Consider the following 26,275-nt stretch of genomic DNA (forward strand, 5'->3'; position numbering starts at 1 on the left):
TCCAAGAAAGGTGGGAAAGATGATTAGCTGGCTTTCTATCAAACAGCACACGGCATCAGCTGCTCTGGGGGGGGAGGTGGTGGGGGCTGTGGATGTGTAAGGACATGTACACGGGGAGCTCGGGGAGCCCAGGCTTTGTCCTGCTTCTAATTCCAATGGACTCTTGGGCACCTCTTTGTGTGCCTTAGTTTCCCCAGCTGTAGCAGAGGGATGTTGTTATTGCTTTGACTTGTAAAACACCCTTCGAGCAGCTGATTGAGCTCCTGCATTAGCAAGAGGTGAATTAGGCAGGTCTCTTGGCAGCTGGGCTGCCACGGAGAGGGCAGGGGAGCTGTCAGAGCCGGGCCTCTCAGGGGACAGGGCTGGAGGGGGAGACATGAATTAAACAAACCTGCTGGACAGAGGCATGCGGTACGGTGTGCCTGGAGTGTGTCCTGAAGGCTGTGAGAGCCCCGTGGTGTGGAGAAGGGTCTCTGGTGGCAGTGTGGCGTGGGCAGGAGGGCAAGGCTTGCTCCACGCAGATGTGTCCATGCTTTGCCCTGCCTACATCTTGTCTGTGGGGCTTTGGGCTCTTCCCGCTGGTGTATTTTAAATAAAGACTCATTTAACAGGCAGATCCTGGCATCCCTGAGCCTGACACAGGCACACTGCATGCCCAACTCCTGCAAACTGGTGGAATATCTTCAGCTCTTTCGACATCTTGAATATTGTTGAAGAGAGAGGCAAAATAGAAAAATAAGAGTAAAATGAGCTGTTCTTATTTGTCCTTCGCTCCAGTGCGGGGAAAGCTGTTCTGTCTCACATTACATCTCCGCAGGTCAGGCTGCGATCCGGAGCTGAGCCCTGCCTTGAAAAGTGACGGAGCAGAGGGCTCCCTGCAGGGCTGGGGAAACTGAGGCACGAGCGGAGTCTGGCACCCAAACCACCCCCGAGGCAGAAGAGGTGTGAAGGCGGGGTGCTCGCCCAAGCTCGGTCGGGGTGCGATCGTCACCCCGACACCGCCGCGACCCCCGTCCCGGGACGGCCCCGGGCGCTGCGGGCAGAGCCGGCGCTGCCTCTCCCCGAGCCCGGGGCCGGCGGGATTATCTGCTTAGCTGCACCATCTGTTCCTCAAACTGCCATCATTATGTTCAACTTGGGAAGAAAACGGCCCCTACAGAGAAGCAATTTGTTCCCTGACTAAACCTTTCAGGCTGTCGCCGTCCCCGGCTCCCGTGGACGCCGCACGGAGAGCTCCGCGCTCGCCGCGCTTAAACAAGTGCGGGGAGAGCGGCGGGCTCGGGCCGGGAACGGAGCGGGGAGGGCGCAGGGCTCCCCTAATCCCATTACAAAACATAACAGCCTTTCATTGGGAGCGGGGCCGGGCGAGGGGAGGAGGAGGGAGGTCCATTTCACACCCGACCCCGACGTCTGGGGGTCTCGCAATGATCTCACTGGAGGGGCTTTTCTTCCCGGCGCAGTGGGTTGCTTTTGAAATGTGCTGCGAGGAAATAAAAAAAGGGAGAAGGGGGCTGCCTGGGAAAGGGGAGGAGAGGGCTGGGAAGGAGGTGAGGTGGGAGGGGGTGGCGCGGGCCTGGGGTGAGCCCTGCACCTCAGGCGAAGGGCGACGACTGGAACCCAGCACTCCCTTGCTGGGGCACCAGCCCTCGTGCCCCTTCTCCTTTTTGCATCCCTCTTCTCCCTCTAGCATGTCACATGGACACGGGTACAGGGACGTGTCCTCCCCTGCCGCCAGAGCGAGGAGTGGGGCTGCGGTCCCTGCAGAAACCTTCCCCAGCGCCTGCAGTGGCAGCAGAAACAGAGACGGGTGACCCACTTCCCTGTGTTTTGTCACGGAATTTCAGTGACACGAAAGCATTTAATGTGCTGATTTCAGCAGTTTTCTGTAATGGACAACAAATGGGAAAAGTTAAACTGATAGTTTGTCTTATATAAAAACAAGAAGTTTTCTCTTACTGCTGTGTTTTAAAGTGATTTTAAGATCGCCTGCAAATAAATCTGTTTCATGGACTATTTTGCCCTTTTTTTGTTTTGGTTTGGTTTTTTGGTTTTTTTGTTTAGTCAGTTAAAGGAAACCTGTGTGCTTCAACACGAGCAGATATCAGAACAAGAGGGTCCCGCCAGTGGCTACTTTGGTTGGGTAGCAAAGCATTTACCCCAAACTTCGCTGTGCTGGCCCTGCACCCCCTGTCCCCTCTGCATGGGGCGCGGCTGAGGTCCCCTCCTCAGGGATGGTGCTGGCAGCTGGGGACACCTGTGCCTGCGGGAATCCCACATGCTGAGTGCCGGAGTCTGGCACAGGAAGTGTGAAAGTGTCTGGCAGCCACCCCAGGCTCATGGGAGATGGGACTCCAAGGTGTCCCCCTCATTGGAGACCCCTGGCACATCCACCACTGCCCCTCTACGAGTCCTCTGAGGCTGTGCCCCTGCTCCAATTGTTGCAAGACTTTCTGTGGGTTCACTCAAGCTACCACATTCCCAGGGTGTGGGGGCAGTGTGTGTGTGACAGCCCCTTTGTGGGGGGATTTGGGGCCAGGGTTCTGGGTGCTGGGGGTCCTGGGGCTGCAATGGCCAGAGGAGCACCTCTCTCACAGCGGGGCTGAATGCTGGGGGCATTCATTTGTTGAGAGGAGCCCCTGATGCAAGGTGATGGGTGGTCAGTGGAAGGCAGGGGTCACCCCTGTGCTGGGCACCCCAGTGTCACCCTGCTCGTGACCCCAGGTGCTGCCTGCTCGGGCTGTCCCGCACTCCAGTGACTGCACCATCCTCCAGTCTGTGGGACAATCCATTAAACCCAAAAAATAGACATCAGTGTTTGGGGTGCAGGGGAAACTGGGAGGCTTTTCCTTCCTCCCTGGATGACATCTGAAGGAAACAGCCAGCAGTGCTGGGTAGGTGCCATGAGAATTCAGGGGAAAATCCTGAAGCTACAAAAAAATCCATATATTTTAATTGTTGCGTGCAAAAGTGCCTGTACAAAGTCTTTGCTGCTTTCTGTTCAACCTCCTGTGCCCAACACAGTCATCCCTCCTCCCTGTGCTGCCTTCCTTCAGAGAGCAGCTGATGGGGAAACTGAGGCAAGGAGCCAAGAGGGGAAGTGGCCGAGCCAAGCCTGGACACCCCAAGGTGACCCTGGGAGCAAGAGCTGTATTCCTCCCACAAAACGCACTGGGATACTGCAGCACCTCTTCAGCCTGCAAAGGCCTCTGGACACCCAGCTGTTCCCAGGACGTTTGGGACCAGGAGCTGGCTGCCGCATGGGAACAGGCGTGGCTGTCTCCAGAGCAGGGGGCCGGCAAGTTCAGGCTGCCAGAAGCCAGCTGACCCTGGCAATGACAGACCATTGCTGGTGCAGGACCTCACCGGGGTCATTACACCAAGGTGCTGATGCCCAGCTCCTTTCTGCTTGCCCTGGGGTCACGTCCTTCCTCAGCCACCTGCACCAGAGACATGGAGAGGGGCAGAAATGAGCCCTACTCAGGGCAGGTCAGGGCCAGGTGGGGACAGGTGAAAATAGCCTCGAGTTGCACCAGGAAGGTTTAGATGGAATACTGGGAGAAATTCTTTCACTGAAGGAGTTGTCCAGCTCTGGCACAGGCTGCCCAGGGGAGTGGTAAAGTCGCCATCCCTGGAGGGATTTAACAAACTTGTGGATGTGGGGCCCTTGGGGACATGGTTTAGTGGTGGCCTTGGCAGCAGTGGAACAGTTGAACCTGGTGTTTTTGAAGGCTTTTCCAACCTAAAACGAGTCAGGGATTCTATGATTCCATGACCAGGGGTATCTACTGCAGCTCTCCCTGCCTCAAATGCTGCTGCAAGAGGAGGGAGGGTACCAGGGAGGGTACTGGGGGGAAATATCCAACCCCTGCTGCCGCCTGAGACCTATAAACCCCATTTTACCAACAGTTCCTCAGCTTTACCTCCCAGAAGACGGTGTTTTCCATGTACTGCTCGTCTGGGGAACACCTCAGCACCTTGGTTTTCAGGATGGCACCTGAGGACGCCGAAAGCCGGGCGAGGGCGTCTGAGAACCGGCGGCCGCTGCCCGGGCTTCCCCTGACATCTAGCGGCAGCGCCGGGCGGGCGGCGGAGCTACGAGGAGCACGGACACGGGGGGTGCCTGGCCCGAGGGGAGCACAGAGCCACGAGGAGCACGGACACGGGGGATGCCTGGCCCCAGGGGAGCACAGAGCCACGAGGAGCACGGACACGGGGGGTGCCTGGCCCGAGGGGAGCACAGAGCCACGAGGAGCACGGACACGGGGGATGCCTGGCCCGAGGGGAGCCCTGAGCCACGAGGAGCACGGACACGGGGGATGCCTGGCCCGAGGGGAGCACAGAGACACGAGGAGCACGGACACGGGGGATGCCTGGCCCGAGGGGAGCACAGAGACACGAGGAGCACGGACACGGGGGGAGCGCAGAGCGGGGGCAGCCCCGGCCCGAGGGGAGTAAGGCCCCCAGGAGAAGCCCGGTCCCGCACGGGAAATCCGGCTCTAGGCGGAGCGCTGGTCCCGGGGATAGTCCCTTCTTCCACCGGGTTTGGACAGTGCTGAGCATCACTGCGCTCTGCCCGCCTGCCTGATGGGGGTGCTTTTGCTTTGGGGCTGCTCCTGCCCTTTCCCCCCAAATCCATCGATTCCCCTGCCCCTCACACCCTGCATCCCATTGCACTGGAAGCAAAACTCACCTGTGATGCGGCCCCCGAGCATTGCAAGCAGCAGGGTGAGGGGCAGGGCACCGAGCTGGATGAGCGCTTGGTCAGTGACTGTCCGGCTGCCCTGGGCCACCAGTGGGAATACAAGCTCCAGCCTGCAAGCCAGAGAGGGGACAGGCTTTTGGGAGCTTGTTGTCACAGGGTCACGGCTCTGGGTAATGTTTTCCAAAGAGGTGCTGTAACAGGGTGAGTGGAGCAGCCCTGATCTCAGGAGCTGTGGTGGCCCCAGCTTGGTGTATCGAGTCACTGGCATCCCTGATTCTGGCTCCTCTCACCTGTCACCATAAGTGTCTGCGGTGGCCAGCAGAGTCAGCAGTGTCCCCAGCAAAGCCCCCAGGATCCCAGGCAGCCCGTGGACGTTGTGAACCCCACACGTGTCCTGGATTTTCAGCCTGGAGTATAGAACAGGCTGGGGAGAGCATAGGGAAGAGCTGGTATTGGGATGGGGGTCACTTGCTCAGGGAGGCTGTGCTGCAGCCCCGTGTTTGCAGGTTTGGGAGCAGATGGTCCCCTGACCTGGGATCAGTGTCCTTGGCTGTCCCAAGGTGACTCACCGTGAAGAATCTGAAGCCAAGTGGGGAGATCAGGCCAACCAGAAACCCTGCGATGAGGGCCCCAAAGGGGGTGACCAGCATCTCCCCAGCCATACCCATCACAGCCATTCCAGCCAGGGTGGCATCCTGGATCTGAACCTGATGGAGAAGGACATGGTCAGGAGAACTGGCTCCATGGAGAGCATCAGCATGGGACTGGGAGACGGGGGTGTCTTCCTCAGAAATCAAATCGGTTCTTAATGAACCTAAGAAAGCCTAACAGACCTCCCTTTTTGCCCTGGGTATGTTCAGGCTTACTCTTCCTGTAGGACAGGATGTGGGCAGGGCATGAAGCTTGGGTTTGTCTCAGGAGAGGACCTACCATCCGTGGGGTGCTCTCCTCATAGAGGACAGGAGAAAGGATGAGGGTGGCAACTGTACTCGCCACCAGTGAGAAGTAGGTGTTGAGCACTGCCCAGTTCTTGGTATTGCCGTGGACAGTGCTAGTAGAGGTGAAGCTGGGCCAGAAGATCCACAGGTAGATGGTTCCTGCAGGGAATAGAAAAGGCAGGTCTTCGTGCTGGAGTTGATCCCTTGTGGGACAGAAACTCCTTGCAAGTGCCAAGAGATGCAAGCGGCCACAGCTTGCAGCAAGGGAGGTTCAGGGAGAAGACAAGGAACAGCTATTTCTAGGAGAGGGTGGTACAGCCCCACCACAGGTCACTGGGGAGGTGGAGGATATCTGTCCTTGTTGGTTTGCAGGAATCTCCTGGCCAAAGCCTCACTATCCTCATATTGGTGACAGTCCCTCCACTGCCAGCTCTGTGACTTGGGTGTTGTAGGATTCGAACTCCATACCAACCACAGCAAAGACATCCGTCTGGTATCCCACGTCCTGCCGCTCTTCCCTCTTCCTCTTGTCCTTGTGGGGCTGGTACAAGACCCGTGAAACCATCAAGCCGAAATAAGCACCAAAGGTGTGGACGGTCAAGGAGCGTCCGCTGTCGCTGACCTGGTGAATATGGAAAAGCGCCATGCAGAAAGTGGGGATAGGGGATTTGTCCCTCCAGATGAGGCAGAACTTGACATGAGGAGCCTAAATCCAGGGCCACTCCCTTTCTGGTGGCTCCCCAGTCGGTGACTCACCCCCATGAGACTGAGCAGGATGTATTCATTGAGAGTGCACAGGGTGACTTCCAACAGGGCCAGCAGCAGCATCTGGGCAGGGTTTGCCCTGCCTAGAACAGCTCCGATGGAGATCAGAACAGCTGCAGTGCAGAAGTCAGCACTGACCATGCTGGGAAGGAGAGGAAAGGTGTGGGGTATTGCCAGGAATGAGCACAGGGGCTGGGGAGAGTGGGGCGGGGACAGGAGCTGAACCTGCATCCCACTGTTCCTTCAAGCTGAACAGGCAGAGCCTTGTGATTCTGGTGACAAAATCTGGGCTTGAGGCAGGTGGGGGTCAGAGTGCCCCCCGCTAAACGCCTGCCTGCAGCCATGGCAGTATTTACACAGCCCTTGCTCGGGCGGTTACTCAAACAACCCAGCGGCTTGGTCCCTCAAAACCCTCCTCCAAAGCAGAGGCAGGAGTTTTACAGAGGGGGGAGCCAGTGTGCCAGGGCTGGGCTGGGATCAGCTGTCTCGGCAGCAGCAGCTCCCTCCTGCCTTACCTCTGAGCTCCCACGTAGATTTTGCCGTTGAGGAAGAAGTAAAAAAAGCCCTGGATCAGAACAGCCCACTGGATGGCAAAGGCTATGACGAGGATGCTGATGGCCACATTGCCTGGCCCATAGCGGCTGAGGAATGCCACCAGGAGCCCGAAGCTGAGGAGCACTTGGATGTGGACATCCTGGAAACCTGGTGGAGAAGAGGCACCAGGATGTGTCTGGAGGTGCTGAGGACAGGCAGCCACCCTCCTGCCTGCTGGTTCCCAAGGGGACTAAGAGAGGACTGAGACACCCCCCTACTTAACAGGCTTTGGGAAGCTGAAGGCTCGCTCCACTTGATGTGTGGCTGGAACCATGGTGGATGATCTTCCCTGGAGATGTCTAGTGGGGAGTGCCAGTGACAGGTAAAGCCATCCCTGCCTGATGTGACTCTTTGCAGCAGCTCCTGGCCACTCCATCTGCAACTGCCCTGTCCAGATATCTCAGGACACTCACATGGTTCACCCCACAGCCCAGAAACCTCCTGGGGTGGCCAAGAGCTGTCTGCACCCACTAGACCAGCATCAAGGTGGGTCTGAGATGTCAGCACCCCTGGGATCCCACTGCTGCCCCTGAAAGCATCACAGGATGCACCTGTCTCAATTCACAGGATGAGGAGAGAGGAAGGATGAGCAGGGAATTGGGATTAGTCTGGTACTATTTGGTGGCAAACCAGAGGATGGGGAGTTTGATTCTTGCTTGGGCTAAATGGCCTTTGCACCTCTTCAGCTGACGGCTGTGGCCCGGCCTCCTCCGTGAGTCACTGCCTGGGTGGGGTTATGTGGGCAGGTGAAACCGGGAGAACCTGCCGGCTGCCACCTGCCAGCTCCCTGCCCAGAGGCTCCACTCCCTCCCTTCTCTCGCCCAGGGCACTCTGAAACTCCTCTTCCATTGACCACCTTGCCTGTGGCTCAGAAAAGCAAGGGGCAGCCCCTTACCCCGGCAGGAGCTCTGAAGTGATGCCCAGAATGCAATAGGATGCTCCTGGCAGGGCAGAACCCCAGCCCCCTGTTGGACCCTGTGGTAGCATCCAGGGAGCCAAATCCTCTGTGGGAGGAGAGGCTCGGTGAAAATCCCCCAGCACTGCAAAACCCAGAGTGTCAGTGGGGAGCTTTGCAGACCCTAAAATGCCAGGAGCAGCTGCAGGGCTCCCTACCATGGCACGGGATGATGATCCCATGTTTTTCACTGCACTCAGTAATAGCCTCTGAGCTCCACTGCTGTAACACGTGTCCTAGACCCAAATGTCCCTCTTTTGGGGCTGGCTCTGTCCAAGCATTTCAGAAATCCTTGCAGCTAGTCTGCATTACCCCCTCTGGCATGCACCAGCACCCAAACCCTGCAGCTTGATGTTCCCTCTTTGTTTAACTCCGGAGGCTGTGACAGGGCTGCAGCCTGAACTGAGCACGGGGACACCCCATGCCATCCCCTCAGCAAAATGCTTCTTCTGCACCCACAGCCCTGGGGGTACTCACGGGGCTGCTGGAAACCCGAGTCCTGGTTTCTCCGGCTGCAGTTCAGCTGCGGGGGGCACTGGCCAGGGCTGCCCTCGGGGCTGTACCGGACAAACACGGCGAAGAGGAGGATATTGAGGATTTGGAGGACGAAGCACAACCCGGAGAGCCGGAGCCTTGAGGCAGCTGTGTGCTCGGGCATGTCAGGGGGCAGCCAGGGCAGGTGAACTCCTGCAAATGGGGTGCATGAGGAGAACCACGCTGGGACTGCAAACTCCGCCTGCCAGAGCGGCTGCCAGGTCCTACCCTCGTCTCCCACACCTCAAAGGGACTGCCGGGAGTGGGACAGCGCTGCCAACACGGAAACTCGGGACTGGATGCCCTGGCACGCCTCCACACCTGGTGTTGCCACATCAGGTGGCTCCAGGCACTGTGCTGGGAAATGTGTGGGCTCAGTGTCCTGCTCTGCTGGGTGCAGGAGGGGCAGAGGGAGGATTTGGGGTGGGCCAGAAGCTGTAGGGGGGGATGCATGAGGTTTCAGCCTCTGCATTGTAGAAACACGGTGTTTTTGGGGACTGGGTCAGGTAGAGGAGGGTGATGCACAAGTGTGGTGGGACTGACCCATTGTGGAGGTGCTGGCTCAGCAAAGTCCCACAAAGCTAGGTTCAAATTCCCTGAAGGAAAAACGAGTGTTCAGGGGGCTTTGGGGATGAGGTTTCTTGTGGGCCCGTGAGGAAAGAAGGAGAATTTAAGCCTTGAAAAACAAGAGCAAAGAGCAGAGTCAGAGGCTCCTGATAGAGCCTACACCAGGAGCTGGGGAAGCTGAGCACAAGGGATTCCTTGACTTTTCTTTGGCTTCCCCTGCTTCTGCAGAGGTGTTTGTATTGCACCAAAGTGGGTGCAGATCCCAGAAAGGGAGAAGAAGAGGCAAGGAGCAGAGAAGCAGCACAGTGTGTGTTTGAGAAGTGACTTGGCTGACTCCTTTCCACAGTACTGGGCCGAACTCTGACCTCAGATAAGCAGTGGTGGGCTGGGGTTGTGCCCTGGTCCCAACGGTATGGGGAAGGGGGGTGAGTCACTTATGGGAGCCTCTGCAAGTGTTCTACTTTGGGCTGTGGTTTTGTGAGGGGCAGGGACCGTAGCTGATGCCTTCACTTGGGAAAAATGTGCGAAACGCTCAGCTCGTTTGTGGTACTGCAGAGCTGGGAATCAGCATCCTCCAAACAAGAAGCCCAGAGCTGGTGCTGGAGGAGAACAGGATCTGCTTCTGCAGCCGTGGGCACAGGAAGTGTGAGGGAGGGAGATGACAGACTCTCTGAAGAGCCGTGGACCCACCCGACAACCATAGGGAGCTGCGAGGGAGGAGCTTGCAGTGCTGCTGATCCAGTTTAGCCTCCCTCAGCCTGGGGAGAAGAAAGCTACGGGCACCTTCTGCTCCTTACAATGAGTCAAAGGTCTGACCATTCTGGGCTGGAAGAAGGCTTCAAGTTCAGCCTGCTGGCATCAAAATTGATGCCCCTCCTTAAAAAGAGGCTGGAAGCAGTGGGGAGCAGGTGGGGGACGGGGGCTTGGGGACTTCACATGCACCCTGATGGCCTTCTCCCCGGCGTGGGCTGTTTGCTGTGCTGTATGTGCCATGGTGAGGCCAGGATGGTGCTGGGGACAGTCGCTGCTTGTCTTGTGCTTCCTTGAGTAGAGCTTCCTCCACCCTTGGAGACAGACCTTGGGGGAGGGAGAAGTTGCAAGAGCCCAGAACACAGCCCCATTGTGTGCCTGTGTTTCGCTCCTGGCATCATCCTGGCCCGTAGTGCCGATGGGGAAGCCTCTCTGATGCCTTTTTGGAGGGCAGGATAAATCCAGTGGGACTCGAGTGGCGGGGCACCCCCCTTGCACAACCCTCCAGGGCCTCAAGGGATGGGAACATCATCCCTTCATCAGGAACAGGGAGAGGGTATAAAAATTAACCATTGCCCTACTGTCTGTGGGATCAGACAGCACCATCCCAGCACTGGGGGCCAGTGTTGAGGGGGGGTGTTGCCAGCCCAAGAGGCTGCTGGAGCCCGATGCAGAACTGTCGTTTTCCCTGAATTCCCAAAGCTGTGGCCTGTAGATAAAGGGATGTTTGTTAGCCAGGCACACTGTGTTTTGCCGAGCAGAACAATAAAGAGAAAGACACTCACAATGGGAAATTGTGCTTCCTCCTCCCTGTGCGCTCCTCGGGGAGGTGTTGGAGGGGGAAAAAAAAAAGCAGAAGAAAGCGGGAAGAGACGGTGACAGGGCAGGGAGCGAGGGCACGGCCAGCACCATGGGAGCGGGCATCAAGGACCCGCAGGGCCGCGGGGCTGGCAGGACACTGCCTGCCCCAGGACGGTGACAGGGAAGGGGCTGGCTGGGAGCACCTGCTCGCCACTCCCGTGTTCCCGTGTCCCCGTGTCACCTCTTCCCAGGAGCCTCGTGGCGCAGGTCCGGCCTCCCCAGAACCCTCGGCCCCTCCATGGGGTATTTATGACGGAGACTGGAAGCAGCAGGAGCTGGGGCAGCACGTGGGCTGGGGGCGTTGGATGGGCGCAGCGGCTTCCCAAACGACGTGTCTGGGGACGGTAAGACCCTGGGGGGGTGACAGAAAGGAGGGTTGGCACGGTCTGTGGGATTGGTGTCCTGCAATGGATGTCTCCTCTGCGCAGGAAATGTCAGAGAGCCGCTGCAGAGCAGGGCCACATCCTACAGGCCCCACCAAAGCTGAGGTGTATCCCACTGCATGTCTCTGACCCCTGCACTCCCCCCAGGCACCGTCCTGCCCCCAGCTCTAAGGATGCACAGGCTGCTCCTGCTTGCCTGCCTCTGGCTCCTGGCAGCACCCCCAGCATCCAGCATCTTCCAGCGGCCGACAGGAACCCCAGGTAGGGAGCAGGGCCCGGCAGGAGGACAGGGAGCCTGGGTAGGATCAGGGCCTGGGAGGAAGGATGTGGAGCCGGTGTAGAGAGCAGGGCCTGCAGCGATGACTGGGCACTGCTGTTTGGAGTCTGCTGGAGAGGGGAAGTGATGCTGGGCAGGTCCAGCCAGGGCAGGGGCTGAGCTGTGCCGCCTGAAGGTGCAGGAGGGACTAAGAAGAGCCAGGATGGATGATAGAAACCACCACGCTGGTGAGGGTTGAGAGGTGCTCAGGGAGGTGTCGGAGGGATGGTGGCCAGCTGTTCTGAGGCTGCCCGGGGGCTGCAGCCCCACTGCACCTGCAGTACCTGCTGGAGCCGCTCCACCCCACGGTGCACACGCAGCGTGGTGCCACGGCCACCCTGCCCTGCGTCCTGCGCAGCCTGCCCCACAACTACCGCGTGAAGTGGAGCAAGGTGGAGCCGACCAACTACCGGGAGAACATCATCATCATCACCAACGGGCTGTACCACAAGAACTACGGGCCACTGAGCCCACGGGTGCGCCTGCGGCACAGCCACCGCTACGACGCCTCGCTCACCATCACCGATGTGGCGCTGGAGGATGAGGGGCGGTACCGCTGCCAGCTCGTCAACGGGCTGGAGGATGAGAGCATCTCGCTCACGCTGCACCTTGAGGGTGAGGTTGGGCTACATCCCTGGGGGATGTGGCAGGAGGGGGACTCTCGGCTGGAATGGAGGTGTGTGGCTCTCTGCCTCCACCCATGTCGCCCATTGCATTGCCCTGTTCCCCAGCCTTAAATTCATCACCGAATCCTCAGGGATGTTAAGTCAAAGCTTCATTGGGGAAAGCATTGCCCTCACCCTGTCCCTGTCCCTCCAGGCGTTGTCTTTCCTTACCAGCCCAGCAATGGGCGCTACAAATTCAACTACCACGAAGCCAAGCGAGCCTGCGAGCAGCAGGACTCCCGCCTCGCCACCTACCAGCAGCTGTACAAAGGTAAAGCATTCAAAAAAAATTCCTCTTCAGCCCAAAACCGCACCTGTCTGGGTATGGGCAGGAGGGAAGTGCTGGTGCTGAGCCACCTCTCACCCTGCAGCCTGGACGGAGGGTCTGGACTGGTGCAATGCTGGCTGGATCCTTGATGGGACTGTCCACTATCCCATCATCAACTCGCGGGAGCCGTGTGGTGGTCGCCTCCTCCTGCCCGGTGTCCGGACCTACGGTGCCAGGGACAAGCAGAAGGACCGATTTGACGCTTTCTGCTTTACCTCTGCTCTTCAAGGTAGTGCTGTGATCCCCTGTCCTTCTCACAGTGTCACCAAGCCCTGCTGCCCACCCGGATTTGCAACAGGGCTGGGGCTCTTTGCAGAAAGGATGCTCACCTGCTTTGTCCTTCCGCCATCTCCAGGCCAGGTCTACTTCATCCGAGGCCACTTGAACTTCAAGGAGGCTGGGCAAGCGTGTCGCAGCCACGGGGCTGCCATTGCCAAAGTGGGACAGCTCTACTCTGCCTGGAAGTTTTCGCAGCTGGATCGCTGTGATGGGGGCTGGCTGGCGGACGGCAGTGTCCGGTACCCCATCACCATCCCCCGCCAGCGCTGCGGGGGGCTGCCAGACCCTGGTGTCCGCAGCTTCGGCTTCCCCAGCAAGGAGATGAGGACCTACGGCACCTACTGCTTCGTGGGGAAGTAAGGACACTGGGAGGAGATGTGGGCTGAGCAGAGGGGACAGCGGTGGAACGCCAGTCCTCATCACCTGGGCAGAGAGCTTGAGGCAGGGTAGGAGGGGTGGTCTCCCAGGGATTTTGGGTGGTTCAGGCATCCTTTGGTAAAGTGATAGAGCTGGATGTGGGTTCTTGGTGTATCCCCTGACGGAGCCGGTGCCCATGTCTCAGCCTGCTGTGAGGCTTGTGCGGTGTTTGGACGTGCTGGAGAAGCCAGATGCACTGCTGGACCAGAAAGGGGGGTCTAATCCAGCCCCCCAGCAGGATAGCACAGGCTGCCCATTCCCCAACCCTGGTGAATCCCTAGCCCCATCCTCACTCTCCACAGCCATGAGGACTCTGGCTGATGACTCTGGATGGTGCAAGTGCAGAGGACTTGGGCTGGGCATTAACGAGTGTGACTAATGGCATGTTGCCTTCTCAATTAATAAAGCAACAACAAACTGTATGGCAAAGGCACACGCTTGGCTGACTCCTTCCCCTGGGACCGTCTGGCCTCTCCATTAGGGGAATTTGACCGGGACTTTCCATCCCCAGCGCCATGTCTGGGGGTTATCTGTGTTCTGGCCACTTCACTTCAGGGTTTTATGGGTGTTGCTCTTCAACACAGCCCAGGAGAACTATAAAAAGCTGTGGATCCTGGCACAGTTCAGGGAGAATAACGTGGGAAGATGCCCTGGCACTGGTGATGTGCTCTCCCAGTCCCATGTATTTGCTGGGAGCAGTGTCCCATCCCAAGCCCTGAGCAGTACCCAGCGCTGCTGGGATGTGGGGGCACTTTGGGTTCTGTCTCCCTGTTTCTGTGGCTCCTGCGGTCGTCTCTGTGCCCAGGCTCTCCACTGTTGCCACGCTCCACGCTTCGGGGCTGTACAGCCCTGCCAGTCCCACCCCTCTGACAGGCTGAATAACCAGGTCACCACTCTGTGCCACCTGTTTACTGGTTTTAATACCCACAGAAACACAGAGGCTTGGGCAGCACACATCCACTCCAAGCCTGCAGCAGCAGCTTCTGCCTTTGCAGGGAAGTGCAGAAGCCCCACACACACCTCAGGATGAGTGCTGAGCTGCAGCAGAGCTTGTATGTCCCCATGTCAATCTCCACCAGGGTGTCAGAGTATGAGGACCCTTGGGGTAGAGGTGGGAGAAAATGGCTGGAGGTGATATTGGCGCCCTGTCCGTGGCGTCCCCCTTGATTTCAACTCTGTTGTGACTCTGGTAACAAAACTCCTGTTGTGCTACATTTTGGGTCACTGTTGGTTCCTTTCAAGGGGGTCTTTAATTATTAGGGTTTCTTTGTACAGATATAAAACAAGCAAGGGGGCAGACACCCAACAGTGAGGTTTCACGCCACGTCGAGGTCTGCGCCGGGGTCCCAGTGCCATCCCCATCCACACCGGCTCAGGGGTGTTCTGGCTGCTACCCCAGGGACTCACTCAGTTGTTGGGGGGCTGAGCCAGGCCTGGGGGGACACAAGAAGTCCCAGGTGAAGGGAAAGTGCCATGGGCAGGTTCTGGGGGGTCGGGGGGAGCCCATCACTCACCAGGGCGACAGGCCAGCTGGGGCAGCTCCCATGTGCCGTCCTCCCGGCAGCGGATGACGGGCGAGCGGCGCGGGGTGAAGCCGTGCCGGCACTGGTACCGCGCGATGGAGCCGATCTCATAGCGCTGCTTTGGTTTGCCAAAGGCGCGGGCGTTGCTGAGGGCCGGGGGGGGCCCGCACTGCACTGAAAGGGGGTCGGCTCATTGCAGTCAGCCGTGGAGGCCCCCCCAGCCCAGAGCAAACCCCGTCACCTTGACCCGTAACCCATCCAACAGGATGAGGGGCCCGCGCACAGCACTGCTGTGGAGGTGGTGGGGAATTCTATCTTTTGGGGTGGTGGGAGGTGCAGCCCCAGCCCCCCAGCCGGGGGGTGGCACGGCTTACCCAGCCCCATTTTGCAGGTGTAGGACAGGTGGTAGTTGCAGGGCACGTCGCTCCACTGGCCCCCATCGTGCCACACGATGACCACGCAGTTCTCCCCGGAGAGGAAGTAGCTGTCGGGCTGCCCGGGGTGCCAGTTCTCATAGAGCTGGGGGGACAGGCGGGACGGGGTGCACGGGGCATCCCAGCACACCCCTTAGGTGTGGGGGTGGCTCTGCACCAGCACGCACCGATCTGCAGCCTCCTGGCTGTGACATCCCTGTCAGGAATGAGGTCCCACCTCCATGCCCCTTGGCATGGCCTCGACACCCCAAATCCCAGGGTCTGGCTCCCCTGAAGATGCTCAGCCCAGGTGAGGCAAATGGCTCTTGTTTGGGAGCTTCAAAGCCCGGCCCCGGGGTCCGGCCCCGGGGCTGGAGAAGGACAATGAGGTGCCGGCAGGGTGGTGTCCCCCTGCGCGGGCACACAAAGGGTTGGCAGTCCCACTTACCAAGGGGCTCCCGTCAGACCACTGGAAATCCCCCTCAATGGTGCGGTCGTTCAAGCCGATCCACTGGTATTCCCTGTACTGGTCTGGGGGACATGGGGTGTGTTGGAGACAGGCACACATCCAGGTGCCACCCGTCAGGAGGAGGCTGAACGGGTGCTGGAGGCTGAGTTCAGGGAGGTTTGAGACCTAGGGCTGAGTGGGAGGTGGGGGTGTCCCTCGCCCTGCAGCGGGAAGGTGTTGGGAGGTCTGGAGACAAGAGGACTCCCGAAAGGGACATCGAGGGACCCCTTTACACCTCACCCCCGCGGAGACGGGACGGGGCTGGCCGGGAGAGGGCGGCAGAGCCCCGGGACCCGCCTGTCCCCGCCTGTCCCCGCCTGTCCCCGCCTGTCCCCGCCTGTCCCCGCCTGTCCTTGCCTGTCCCTGCAGGTCCCCGTCTTGCCCCACCTGGCTCTGCCAGTCTCCACCTGTCCCTGCAGGTCCCCACCTGGTTCTGCCAATTGTCCCCTCCAGTCCCTGCCTGTCCCCACCTGGCTCTACCTGTCCACACCTGTTTCTATAGGTCCCTGCCAGTCCCCACCTGTCCCTGCAGGTCCCCAGCTGTCTGCATCAGTCCCAATCTGGCTCTACCAGTCCCGTTTCTGGTCCAGCCAGTCCCTGTCAGGCCTTGTAGCTCTCTGCCTGTCCCTTCATGTCTCTGCAGCTTCCTTCAGGTCTCTCCCTCCCCCTTCCTCCTTCACCCTCACCCTCCTTTAGGCCTCTTTGCTCTCTGTCTCATTCCCACGTCACTTGACCCCTGCTCTGCCTTCCCCTCATCCCTCCAAGGCTGATTTCAGGCAGGTTAGGGTTTGCCTTCAGATTTACTTGCATACATCCAACCCTCTGCTGGTCTGTCCACCCATCGCTGGATCAGGGAGTTTTGTTGGAAAAGGCCTGCAAGATCATCGAGTGCAACCATTCCCCCACAGCCAAGAGCAGAACTGTCTTGAAGTGCCACATCCACAAGTCTCTTAAATCCCTTCAGCAATGGGCACTCATTTGGGGAACCTGCCCCCGTCTCCATGAAGGAATTTCCCAATATCCAACCTAAACCTCCCTCAGTGCAACTTGAGGCCACTTCTTCTGGTCCTGTCCTTTTTTCCCTGGGAGCAGAGCCTGACCCCCAAGTGACTCCACATCCTGTTAGGGAATTGTAGAGAGTGAGAAGATCCTCCCTGAGCCTCCCTTTCTTCAGGCTGAGCCCCTCCCCCAGCTCTCTCAGGTGCTCCTCGTGCTCCAGCCCCTTTCTCCAGCTCTGTTCCCTTCTCTGGACACATTCCAGCCCCTCAATGTGTTTCTTGTTGTGAGCAGCCCAGGGCTGAACCTGTCTGCTGCGGTGTCTCTCCATGTACCCATCCATCTTCCCTCATGCCTGTCCATGTGTCCGTTCACCCATCCACCGCTGCTGCAGCGCTGGGCTCTACCTTGGCTCTTTGCTACTTGGTTAAAACTTGCAGCCCAGCACTGAGGGTCCCTGGGCAGAGGTGGAGGGATGCAGCATTGTCACATACCATTGAGGAAGTCCTGCTCTTCGGGGGTCAAGATGGTGGCCAGGTGCCCCCCATAGTGCCTGCACTGGCTCTCCGCATCCTCCCAGCTCCTCCGAGTGGAGAAGTGCTTGTAGCAGGCTCCCTGGAAGCTGTCCCAGCCCGGACTGCACCTCCTCAGTGCTGAGCCACGTCAGGGAGCAAGAGGGGAGAGAAGAGAGGGTCACGGTGATGGAGCCCAACTCACCCCAAACTCCTAATTTCCCCTCATTTCTGTCTCCAGGGCCGCTGGTTCAGCAGCTGAGACAGCAGCAGGAGCTGGGTAGGGAAAATCCAGTGTGGCTGTGCTGGGACCCAGGGGACTCACTCACGTCTTTCACAGCTGCTGCCTCCGTAGCCAGGCAGGCACAAGCAGGTGAGCTGGGCACCTTCCTCCACACAGGTCCCTCCGTTCAGGCAGGGGTTGGGGACACAGCCACCTGCAAGGCACATGCAGCCGTCCTCACCGCAGAGCTCGGGGACCTCCTCAGTGCCCAGCAGTGCCAGAGCCTCATCCCTGAAGTGTCCCACAGCAGCCAGGTCTCTGAGCTGGCTCCTGAGCCCACCATCTGTAGGTGAAGATCTTGGGTGCACTGTGATGTGCCCAGAGCTGTCCCACGCTTCTCTTCCACCACTGATGTGAACAGCTCAGCGACCCGGCCCAGAGCTGGACAGACCTGAGGTTTTGGCCTCTCCCTAGAGCACGGAGATGAGAGCTGGATGCTCTTATCTCCCCATCACTGGCCATCATTGTCATGCCAGCCTCTGGCCCGCCCCCTCTGCCCAGGGCCAGCTTCTGCTTTTCCCTGGAGTGATGCAGCAATTGTGTTTTGGGAGAAGAGCATGCAGATGATAAACTTTTTGGCACATCCCGGCCACGTGTCCTCGGCCTGGCAGCAAGGTGACTGCATGCCTGTCCCCCTGGTGTCACCTCCAGCCTGGCCAAGGCTGATAACTCAGCCGGCACCTTCCCTCCGAGCCCGTTACGGTCGTTAATGCACCCAGAGCACATCATGTGCTCCCAGCCCAGCTCAAGAGCGTGATGAAGGGCTGCTGCCAGCGCTGGCCGAGCAGAGACTCAGAGTCCTTGACACACTCCTGCCTAATGATGTCCCATTTTATGGTCCTCAGCTTGGTGGTGACATGACAAGGTGATGCTGCCACCCTCATCCACCCCCAGGAGTGTCACCTCCCCTTGAGGTGCTGGCAGCTCACTCAGGATGCACAGCTCAGACCCAGCAGACCGAGGCATGGAACAGGATGAGAGATTGAGGGCCCTAATGTCACATGGCTGGCTCTTCCTGAGCATCTCTCCTGCCAAGGCAAAGGCAGCCATCCCGCAGGGTCTGGCCACCCTCCACAAAGCCTCCATCATGCCATGGGACTGGGCAGGGCACTGCCAGGCCAGGGGGACAGGGACCCCACATTGTCCCCTCTGCTGCAGATTCCCTTGCAGGGAGTGGGATGGGGCAGAGGTGGCAGGGAATTGGCTGCAGAACGGGCATCAGAGCTGGGATCATGATGGTGGGGCTGGTGGGTGACACCCACCCACAGCAGGTCATGTTCCCTCCGCTCACCCATCTCAGCCCCCCTGGGGAGGGCTCAGGGGGCTGGAGGATGTGGTCCACGGTGGACTGCAGTGATTTCAGAGTGTTTGGCCACTGAGAGCTGCACAAGGCAGGGTGATCTTGGTGGGATTCTGGACCCCATGACCCATCGCTGTCTCCCCCTGCTCATGCCATGCAGCATCCAGCCTTCATTCCTCATCCCAGAGCAGTGCAGGGTCAGTCCCAGGGGGGCCACATGGAAGGTGCAAAGCAGCCGTACCCCTCCCAGACCTCACAGGTGTCCCATCCCCCCCATTCCCAGGGACTCGCAGGGCCGGGATTGGGGGATTAGTTCGTCAGTGGGAGAGGCGCATGGGCAGCAGGCGCAAGGACGAAGGGAAGAGCTCGCCGAGATGCTTGTTCTACAAAGCTTTTAATTCCCTTTATTAGTACCACGGTTAGTCAGAGCAGGGACTGGGGCCGCCTTATGCTTATTGGACTTTTTCATGGAAACAGTCATTAAAACACTTCACAGAAGTAGAAGAGATTTAAGTGCATGCAGAGATCAGACCAATTTGTTTGACAAATATGTGCTTCTCCAGACCTGTAACCTTCCCTTACCCAGCTGAGGAGGAGAGAGAGAGAGAGAGAGAGGAGACACGGACAGAGACAGACAGAGGGAAGCACAGCGTGAAGGAAAGGTGTTGGCTATCTCTAGTGCCAGAGAGCAGCCAGGAGGGCTGCCCCGAGGGCAAAGGTGGCACGGCAGGGACCCCGGGCCGGGCAGGCGCCCGCGCCGACGCTGGCCCGCTCGGTGGGCAGGGCGGGCAGGGGCACAGCCGTGCTGGAGGCTGCGTCCCCCGCTGGGGTCCCCGCCGGCACCACCCCAGAGGTGTCAGTACGGGGAGAGCTGAGGCCATCCCTGCGGGTCCCACCTGCTTCTCCAGGAACGGTCGCAAGGAAACCCTCCACGGTTGCAATGGAGGGAGCAGGTTGCTCTTCCTCCTCCTCCTCCTCTTCCTGGGAAGCTGCAGCAGGCATCCCGCGGTCAGCGCCCGGCGGTGGCGGCGCAGCCTCGTCTCCTCCCAGGGCCGGCGCGCTGCTGCTGCCGGGCAGCTCAGCGTGCCACGGTGTCACTGCGGGGACAGTGCTGCCGTCCCCCGGGAGCACAGGCGAGGGCAGCCACACAGCTCCCGACTGCTCCTCTCCCTCCTCCTGCGAGGGCGCGGAAGGCAGCGGGGACGCCCGGCGGCTTTCCAGCACGTCTCCGGAGAGCTCGGCGTCTTCAGCGGCGGCCAGCCGGCTGCTCGCCCCGCCGGACTCGTGCCCGCGGCCGGGGCTCCCACCGGGCTCTCGGCTCTCTGTCGAGGTGGCAGAAGCGGCACTGGTCGGCGGTGTCGTACGGCGCCCAGGTGCCCCAGGGCTGGCAGGGTGGGCCGGCCGCCCCAGGGCGTCCCGCGGACGGTCGGGGCGCTGTGTGGGGGCGACGGGGCTGGGCGGCCGAGGAAAGCCCTCAGGAGGCTCCGTGTCACCTGCTGGGGCAGCGGTAGGTCCCTCTGGCTCCGTGGGCTGGCCGGGGTCTCGCCCTGTGCCCGGGCTCTCCGCCGATGTGCTGCCAGGGCCTCTGCCCTGCGCTGCTCCCTGCTCCTCCTCTGCAAAGGGCAAGGCAGAAAGGCAGTGAGAGGCCGGCGCCGGAGCCAGCCAGACCACGGGGCTGCGGGCACCAGCATCGCCTGCCAGTACTGCCGGTCTTGCTCGCACAAAGGTGTGCAGGGACATGGAAGTGGCCCCGAGCCCGTGTGACACTGTCCCCTCTGAACCGGCACGGTTGACTTGAGCTCTGGCCCGGCCACTGCCAAGCCCAGTCTTGGCTTTCCAGTGTTGGGGGCCATGTTCAGCCCCTCACCGCTGCACCTCGTATCATGTCCCTCCAGCTGCCAGCTCCCTTCTCCAGTTCCTTGTGCTGCCAAACCCTGGTGTAGCACAGACCCTGCATGCTGGACTCCAGCTGAGGGACACACGGATGTCCCCATGCCACTGCACAACCCTACACCAAGACCCTGGTGCCCCAGCCATGGGTGCTGCCTCCACAGCAGGGATAGGGACAGCTGGGGTGACCCAGGCACCCTCATGTGCCTCTGACCTCTCCCTGCGAGCCTGGCACCTCCATTCTGTGGCTGCTCTCTGTGTCCCAGCCCTGGCACCGCCACGGCAGCTGCTCCACCTACCAGTGTGGGACAGTCCGTGCCTCACTGTGCCTGTCCCCCCATTCTCCTCCGCAGGGGATGGGCTCCCCAGCTTAGCACCACACCTAGGTGGGACACCTGCCTTGGGCATGGCCAGGGCTGTGGGAAAAGGGGAGGCAGAGGTGGGGTGACCTGAGGACACGGAGGTAGCTAGTGGGGGATGCTGGGCCCCTGGCCCCAGTGCGTCTTCGGGGGACTGGCTCGGCTTTCCCAGATCAGTGTCCTCAAAGAAAGGGACGGCGTAAATAGCCCCTCGCGACTCAATCTCCACTTGCGCTCTGGGCAGCTGCAGCTCCTCCAGCTTTTCTGCCACTGTGACAATCTCCTGGAGGAGATTCTCCTCGGGCTCTTGGGCTTGGTATTTTCCTGCAGCCTCAGGGAAAGAGTTTGTCCCTTCTGTGGGCAGAAAGAAAGTGGGATATTACTGCCCTGTCCTGGCTTCACAGCAGTCAGAGATGACCTCACCCCAGAGCAGGCCTGGAGCCTTGGCACCCCAGAAGGGATCCAGCTCTCCCCCTTCCCCTTCTAAACAGAGTCAGCCTGGGGGAGGATCAGGCCCTCCCAGGTTCTGGCAGAGCTGGCAGAGCCAACAGCCCCAGTAGGAGATGTGGGCCTCAGCAGTACATGGTGGGGACAGATCCTAAACCCTGTGTTCCCCTCCCTGTGGGGATCCTTCTCGACACCCCCATCCCCACTCTGAGGAGGGCAGACATGCATGGGGAGTTAGTGTGTTACAGGGGTTGTGGAATCATGGCTCGGGTCCATCCTGCCTAACCCATGGCTTTCCCTGCTTAGAGGTGGTGAAACTGAGGCACAGAGATGTACAGCATCCCCGCACTGTGAGCCCCCATGGCCCTGAGTGGATATACATGTGGGATCAGGCAGGAGTGGAGGGACAGCTCTTCTTCCTTCTGTGCCCTTTATCCCCGCCGCCTCCATTCTGCCTCATGGCTCACAGGCAGTGTCTTGCCACTGCACCCAGGTCTCCTTCCTGCCCACTGCAGGAGGTACTGCCCCAAACCAGCCTGGCAGGCTGCGTCCCACAGCCCCAGGGACCCAGGAGTGCTCCCAGGCGAGAAGGCCTGGGGGATGAACCCTCCTGAAGCCATGCCCACAGAGCTCACACAGACCGATGGTGCCATGCAGGATGTCCCTGTTCTGTCACAATAAAGTGTCACAAAGTATGGAGGACATGCAGGGCGTCCCTACTCTGCCACAGCATGCACTGTTGGGACCATGCAGAGCATCCCTGCTCTATCGGGAGGTGTCAGCATGCAGTGTCAGGACCATGCAGGTTATGCCTCCCCTATCACAGTCTATCAGCATGCAAGGCATTCCTATCCTAGCACAGCAGGCTCCGGCGGTACTAAACATCCCTGCTCCACCCTAGACGGTCCCAAACATCCCTGTTCTGCCCCAACAGCGCAGCGCCAGCACACAGAACATCCAGTGATCCCAACACAAAGCCAGCCCTGCAACACACCCCAGCTCTGCTGCACCCAGCGCACACGCCGGGGACATGCACCTCTGCCCAGAGGCTTCCCAAGGCCTCCCACTGGTCCCTGCTTGGGAGCATCTGCAGGCCAGGGCTGCCCCTCTTTACCTCGGAAGCAGTACGCATCGTATCTGCTCTGGGCGTCGGGGAATCCCGTCTGGTTGCGGAAGAGGAAGATGGTTTTGACGCCCGGCAGAGCCCCACCGCAGCGCTCCCGGGGGGTGACGATGGGGTAGCGGACGCTGCCGTCAGCCAGCCAGCCGGGGCTGCAGGCATCCAGCCCCGCGTTCCAGGCTGCGTAGAGCTGCCCAGGGCTCGCCAGCTCCGCGCCCAGTGCCCGGCAGCGCTGCGCCGCCTCCTCCAGCGTGAACCTCTCCGGGGCCGTCTCCAAAAAGATCTCCCCTGCAAAGAGAGGAAGGAGATGGGTGTCAGAGCTGAGGAGTGGGGCATGGGCTTCGGGAGCCCTCTCAGCTCCTCCGCTCTCTGCATGTCCCCAGGAGCTGGCATGGAGATGGAGACTCCAGTGTGTTGAGGCACACTTTCCTGGAGGAGGCCTGCCTTCCTGAGTGCTTCCCTGCCTTCCTGCCTGAATCCCTGCCTGCATCCCTGCCTCACTGCACATGCACAGAAAGGCACGGCACAGGCACGGCTGGAGCTCTCATGCCATATGGGATTGATTCCTGCCCTTGCAAACAGACCTTTGCGACCTTGAAGCACCCATGAACGGGACTGCAGAGGAGCAGGTCCATGCCCTGCACTCAGCAATTCATGTGTGGAATATTTCTAAGGAGACTGCAAATCCAGCAAACACTGTGGTGAGTCTTCACGCTGAGGTGGGCTGAGGACCACTGCCCCAAGGTACAGCCCGTATCAACCCCCACAACTGCACCTGTCTCCCTGTCCCAGCGCATCATCCCCTGCACACAAGGGACATGTCCCTCATCCCTGCCACCTGCCTGGCACCACCCAACTGACCCCACAGCAGCTGCCACCACCAGTGGGTAGCCCCATCAGAACCCAGAGGAGGGACCAGCTACCCCCATGCAAACACAGCCAGGCAGGATGTGCAGCTCTGCATCTCAGGTGAAGCACAGCACACGCACCAACCAAACCCCAAACCACCTAACACAGTGTACTGCTGGTCTGGGGCAGATCACTGTGGGCACACCTAGCCTGAGCACTGCCTGCTGCAAGGGAGAGCGCTCCATACCCCACCAAACTGAACCAGGAATGCTTTAGGAAGCAGCACAGAAAGTCCCCACACGCAAGAGACAGCACCTGCAGCCCAGGGCAGATTTTTCACTTGGGTTTACAACAGGTTACAGGGGCAAGTTAGTGTGGGAGCAAAAGCAGAGGAGGACAAGAGGTCGCTGGCAACACCACGGGCACCTGGGAAGTCCTCAGCGTAGCAGTACACATCGTACATGTCCTCTGGGTCCACCACTCCATAGTTCCTCACCCCGGGGAAGCCATTCATGTCTCCGTAACAGGCCTCACGGGGTGTCTGGATGGGGTACCTGAGGCAGGAAAGCACAGGGGAGGGCTGGTGACTCGTGGGGGAATGACTGGCTGAGGCCATGGGCAGAACGCCTGGGCAGCTGTGGTGCCCACCTGACAGTCTGGTCGGCGATCCAACCGGCGTCACACTGCTCGTAGCCCCCCAGGTAGGCAGCGTAGAGCTGCTCGGGGGTGGCGATGCTGGCGCCGATCCGGGCACAAGCCTCCTGCGCCTCGGCAAAGGTGTAGGCGTAGCGCATGGAGCCCTCCCGGTAGTGAAACACCACCCCTGGGGGCAGACACGGGCATGGGCAAGAGGCTTCGCAGCAGCCCTCACCCACTTGGATGCAGATGCACCCAGGGGAGCACTTGCTGACCCAGGACAGGGCCCCAACCTGCCCCAAATCCCACCACTCTCCACCTTGAAGTACCTTTGACTTTGACGTGGAGGATGTCGTGGCCGTCCTCGATGCCGTGCTGCACATCGCAGCGGTAGATCCCCGAGTCGTTGGGGCGCAGCTCGGTGAGCAGGAGAGAGGCGTTGGTGTAGCGCTGGTGAAAGATGGGCAGGGAGGCACGCAGCCGATAGTCCTCGCTCACCTTCACCCTGTCCCCCCGAGCTACTAAGATCTCCACCTCCCTGCCCTCAGAGATGAAGGTCCACTTGACCCGGGGGGTTCCCAGGACTGCCCGGCGGCCACCTGTGCCAGCGGTGGGCTGGGGGCCAAGGTAGGTGATGAGGCAGGGGATGGTGATGTCGCCTGCCAGCACAGCGTCGAGGGCTGGGTGGCGTGGGATGGAGACCTGCAGAGCCTTGAGGTCCTCTGAGGGGGAGAAGAGAGGAGCCGTGAGCAGGACTGGTGTGAGGGCCTCCTGAGACCCCCAGTACGGGGCACCAACGGGGCAGAGTTACACAAATGTGGCCGATGATGCCGAGTTACCTGAGCCATCTCCAGGGCCAAACACCTCTGGGACCACTGTGGGGACAAACACCCAGAGCAGCAGCAGCAGCGGGAGGGCTGGGGCCATGCTCTGCCCTGCAAGGGGAGAGCAAAAAGCACAAGCTGTGCATAGAATCCACAAAAGCACCAAAAATCTCCCATCCCTGCGTGAGGGGAAGTGGCTGGGGAGATACCCCAGCCCATGGGTGTGGGGGATTGGGGTGATGCATGCGGCATTGGGGCACAGAGGGAGAGGTCAGCTCTGGCATGGCTGCAGGGTAACCTGGGCCCTTGGACAGTGGAGAGGAGAGGGAAAGGAAGGAAATATGCCCTGCTTCACGAGAGGAAGAAGACAACATGAACAACCAGGACCATTGGCTGGGAGCCACTGGGCGCCATCCAGCCCCTCTGACCTGCCCCGGGAGCTGGGTCCCCTGGGGACAGCAGAGTCCAGCCTGGCCCGGAGTGCACAGATGGTCTCAGCCCAAGTGCTGGCTGCAGTGGGCAGGGAGGCGATGCCAGCACCAGGGCCATGTGCCCACGGTGCCACCGTGAGAAACCTCAGGAGGGGTTTGGTCAGAAAACCTCGGGGGATGTTTGGTCAGGAAGGAGGTGGTGAGGGAGGCAAGGGAGCAGGCAGTGCACGCAGATGTGCTCATGCTGCTGCACACATGCAGGCGTGCACACGCGTGTGCGTGCGCTTGTGCACATACACTGCCAGGGGTGACTTGTGGAGGGAGCTGAGGTCAGCGAGCAGCCGGGGGGGACAGCCCAATGCACACAAAGCACAGGGCAGAGGGGGAGGGAAGGAGCAGGATGGCTTCTTTGCCATTCAGCTCACGCTGGAGGCTCCCCGCATGCGGGCTGGGAAAACCAAGGCTGAGCAAAGCAGCCATTATATCCCAGGCCTCTCTCAGGCTGCCTGGCACAAAGGGCTCTCACCGGTGGGCTGGGGACCAGCACTGAAAGGAGAGCCCAGTGGCCAGCACTGCCATCACCGGCCCCCAGTCCTCTCCAGGGAGCAACACGGGGGGTGACGAGCATGTCATGGGGGGGCTCTGGCTGCCCTTGCAGTCTGGCTGCTCTTGCAGCCATCCAGAGAGGACACTGATGCTGGCAATGTGGGGACATGTCCCTGCTGGATGCACTGCTCCAATACTCCCTCACCCCTCTGCAGAAGCTCCTTGGGGGGCTGGAGGCTCCTCAGCCTCCCGTGCTGGGGATGCATCGTGCCATTGCCTGGGAACAGAGCACCCAGAGACTCAGAGCAGCTTTGTAATTTATGAGCTCTTTGAGCTGTATTGATTTCAGCAGCCACAGAAGCAGCTTAGGCAGCCCCATGTCCAGTCGCTGGCTGCCAGGGACAGCCTGACAGGATGCTGTCCTGGTCACCTGTGTCCTTTCTCCATCAGTGTTCCCAGAGGGTGCCCAGGAGACCACTGCTCGAGGGAGAGGGTGTGAATACAGCCCTGGGCACCAAACACTGTGCACGCACCCTCCAGCACCAGCTCCCATGGATGTATAGCCCCTGGAGTGAACATGTATG

At 60.0% G+C, this 26,275-nt stretch overlaps 4 protein-coding genes across 8 annotated transcripts in view; 2 read left to right on the forward strand and 2 right to left on the reverse strand.

Moving 5' to 3' along the window:
* LOC136373022 (dnaJ homolog subfamily A member 1-like) overlaps window positions 1-26,275 on the forward strand; it is a 64,017-nt gene that overhangs the window by 11,794 nt on the left and 25,948 nt on the right. The window lies entirely within an intron of this gene.
* RHBG (Rh family B glycoprotein) lies at window positions 2,954-8,612 on the reverse strand. The gene is made up of 10 exons (XM_066338020.1): window positions 8,432-8,612; window positions 6,921-7,107; window positions 6,397-6,547; window positions 6,109-6,262; window positions 5,633-5,799; window positions 5,272-5,409; window positions 4,993-5,126; window positions 4,691-4,812; window positions 3,921-3,994; window positions 2,954-3,437 (listed from the first exon to the last, which is right to left on the reverse strand). The coding sequence occupies exons 1-10, from the start codon at window positions 8,610-8,612 to the stop codon at window positions 3,372-3,374; spliced, it is 1,374 nt and encodes a 457-aa protein (XP_066194117.1). The 3' UTR covers window positions 2,954-3,371.
* HAPLN2 (hyaluronan and proteoglycan link protein 2) lies at window positions 10,512-13,746 on the forward strand. Of its 2 annotated transcripts, none has more exons than XM_066337716.1 (6): window positions 10,512-11,010; window positions 11,197-11,310; window positions 11,724-11,980; window positions 12,185-12,301; window positions 12,402-12,587; window positions 12,714-13,746. In XM_066337716.1, exons 1-6 carry the CDS (start codon window positions 10,916-10,918, stop codon window positions 12,995-12,997), a joined length of 1,053 nt encoding a protein of 350 aa, XP_066193813.1. In that variant the 5' UTR covers window positions 10,512-10,915; the 3' UTR covers window positions 12,998-13,746. The 2 variants fall into 2 exon arrangements, with proteins under 2 accessions (XP_066193813.1, XP_066193814.1); XM_066337717.1 differs by having other exon boundaries at window positions 10,927-11,010; window positions 11,630-11,980; window positions 12,714-13,744.
* Window positions 13,947-24,821, reverse strand: BCAN (brevican). 4 transcript variants are annotated; one of them, XM_066337713.1, is made up of 14 exons: window positions 24,730-24,821; window positions 24,220-24,612; window positions 23,903-24,077; window positions 23,681-23,808; window positions 22,400-22,693; window positions 20,929-21,192; window positions 20,083-20,202; window positions 19,486-19,911; window positions 17,336-17,443; window positions 16,989-17,147; window positions 15,439-15,521; window positions 14,952-15,096; window positions 14,569-14,751; window positions 13,947-14,487 (listed from the first exon to the last, which is right to left on the reverse strand). In XM_066337713.1, exons 1-14 carry the CDS (start codon window positions 24,815-24,817, stop codon window positions 14,462-14,464), a joined length of 2,592 nt encoding a protein of 863 aa, XP_066193810.1. In that variant the 5' UTR covers window positions 24,818-24,821; the 3' UTR covers window positions 13,947-14,461. The 4 variants fall into 4 exon arrangements, with proteins under 4 accessions (XP_066193810.1, XP_066193812.1, XP_066193811.1 ...); XM_066337715.1 differs by lacking the exon at window positions 22,400-22,693; XM_066337714.1 differs by lacking the exon at window positions 20,929-21,192.

This window comes from Sylvia atricapilla, chromosome 30, assembly GCF_009819655.1.
Source record: "Sylvia atricapilla isolate bSylAtr1 chromosome 30, bSylAtr1.pri, whole genome shotgun sequence".
In the NCBI taxonomy this organism is placed as follows: Eukaryota; Metazoa; Chordata; class Aves; order Passeriformes; family Sylviidae; genus Sylvia; species Sylvia atricapilla.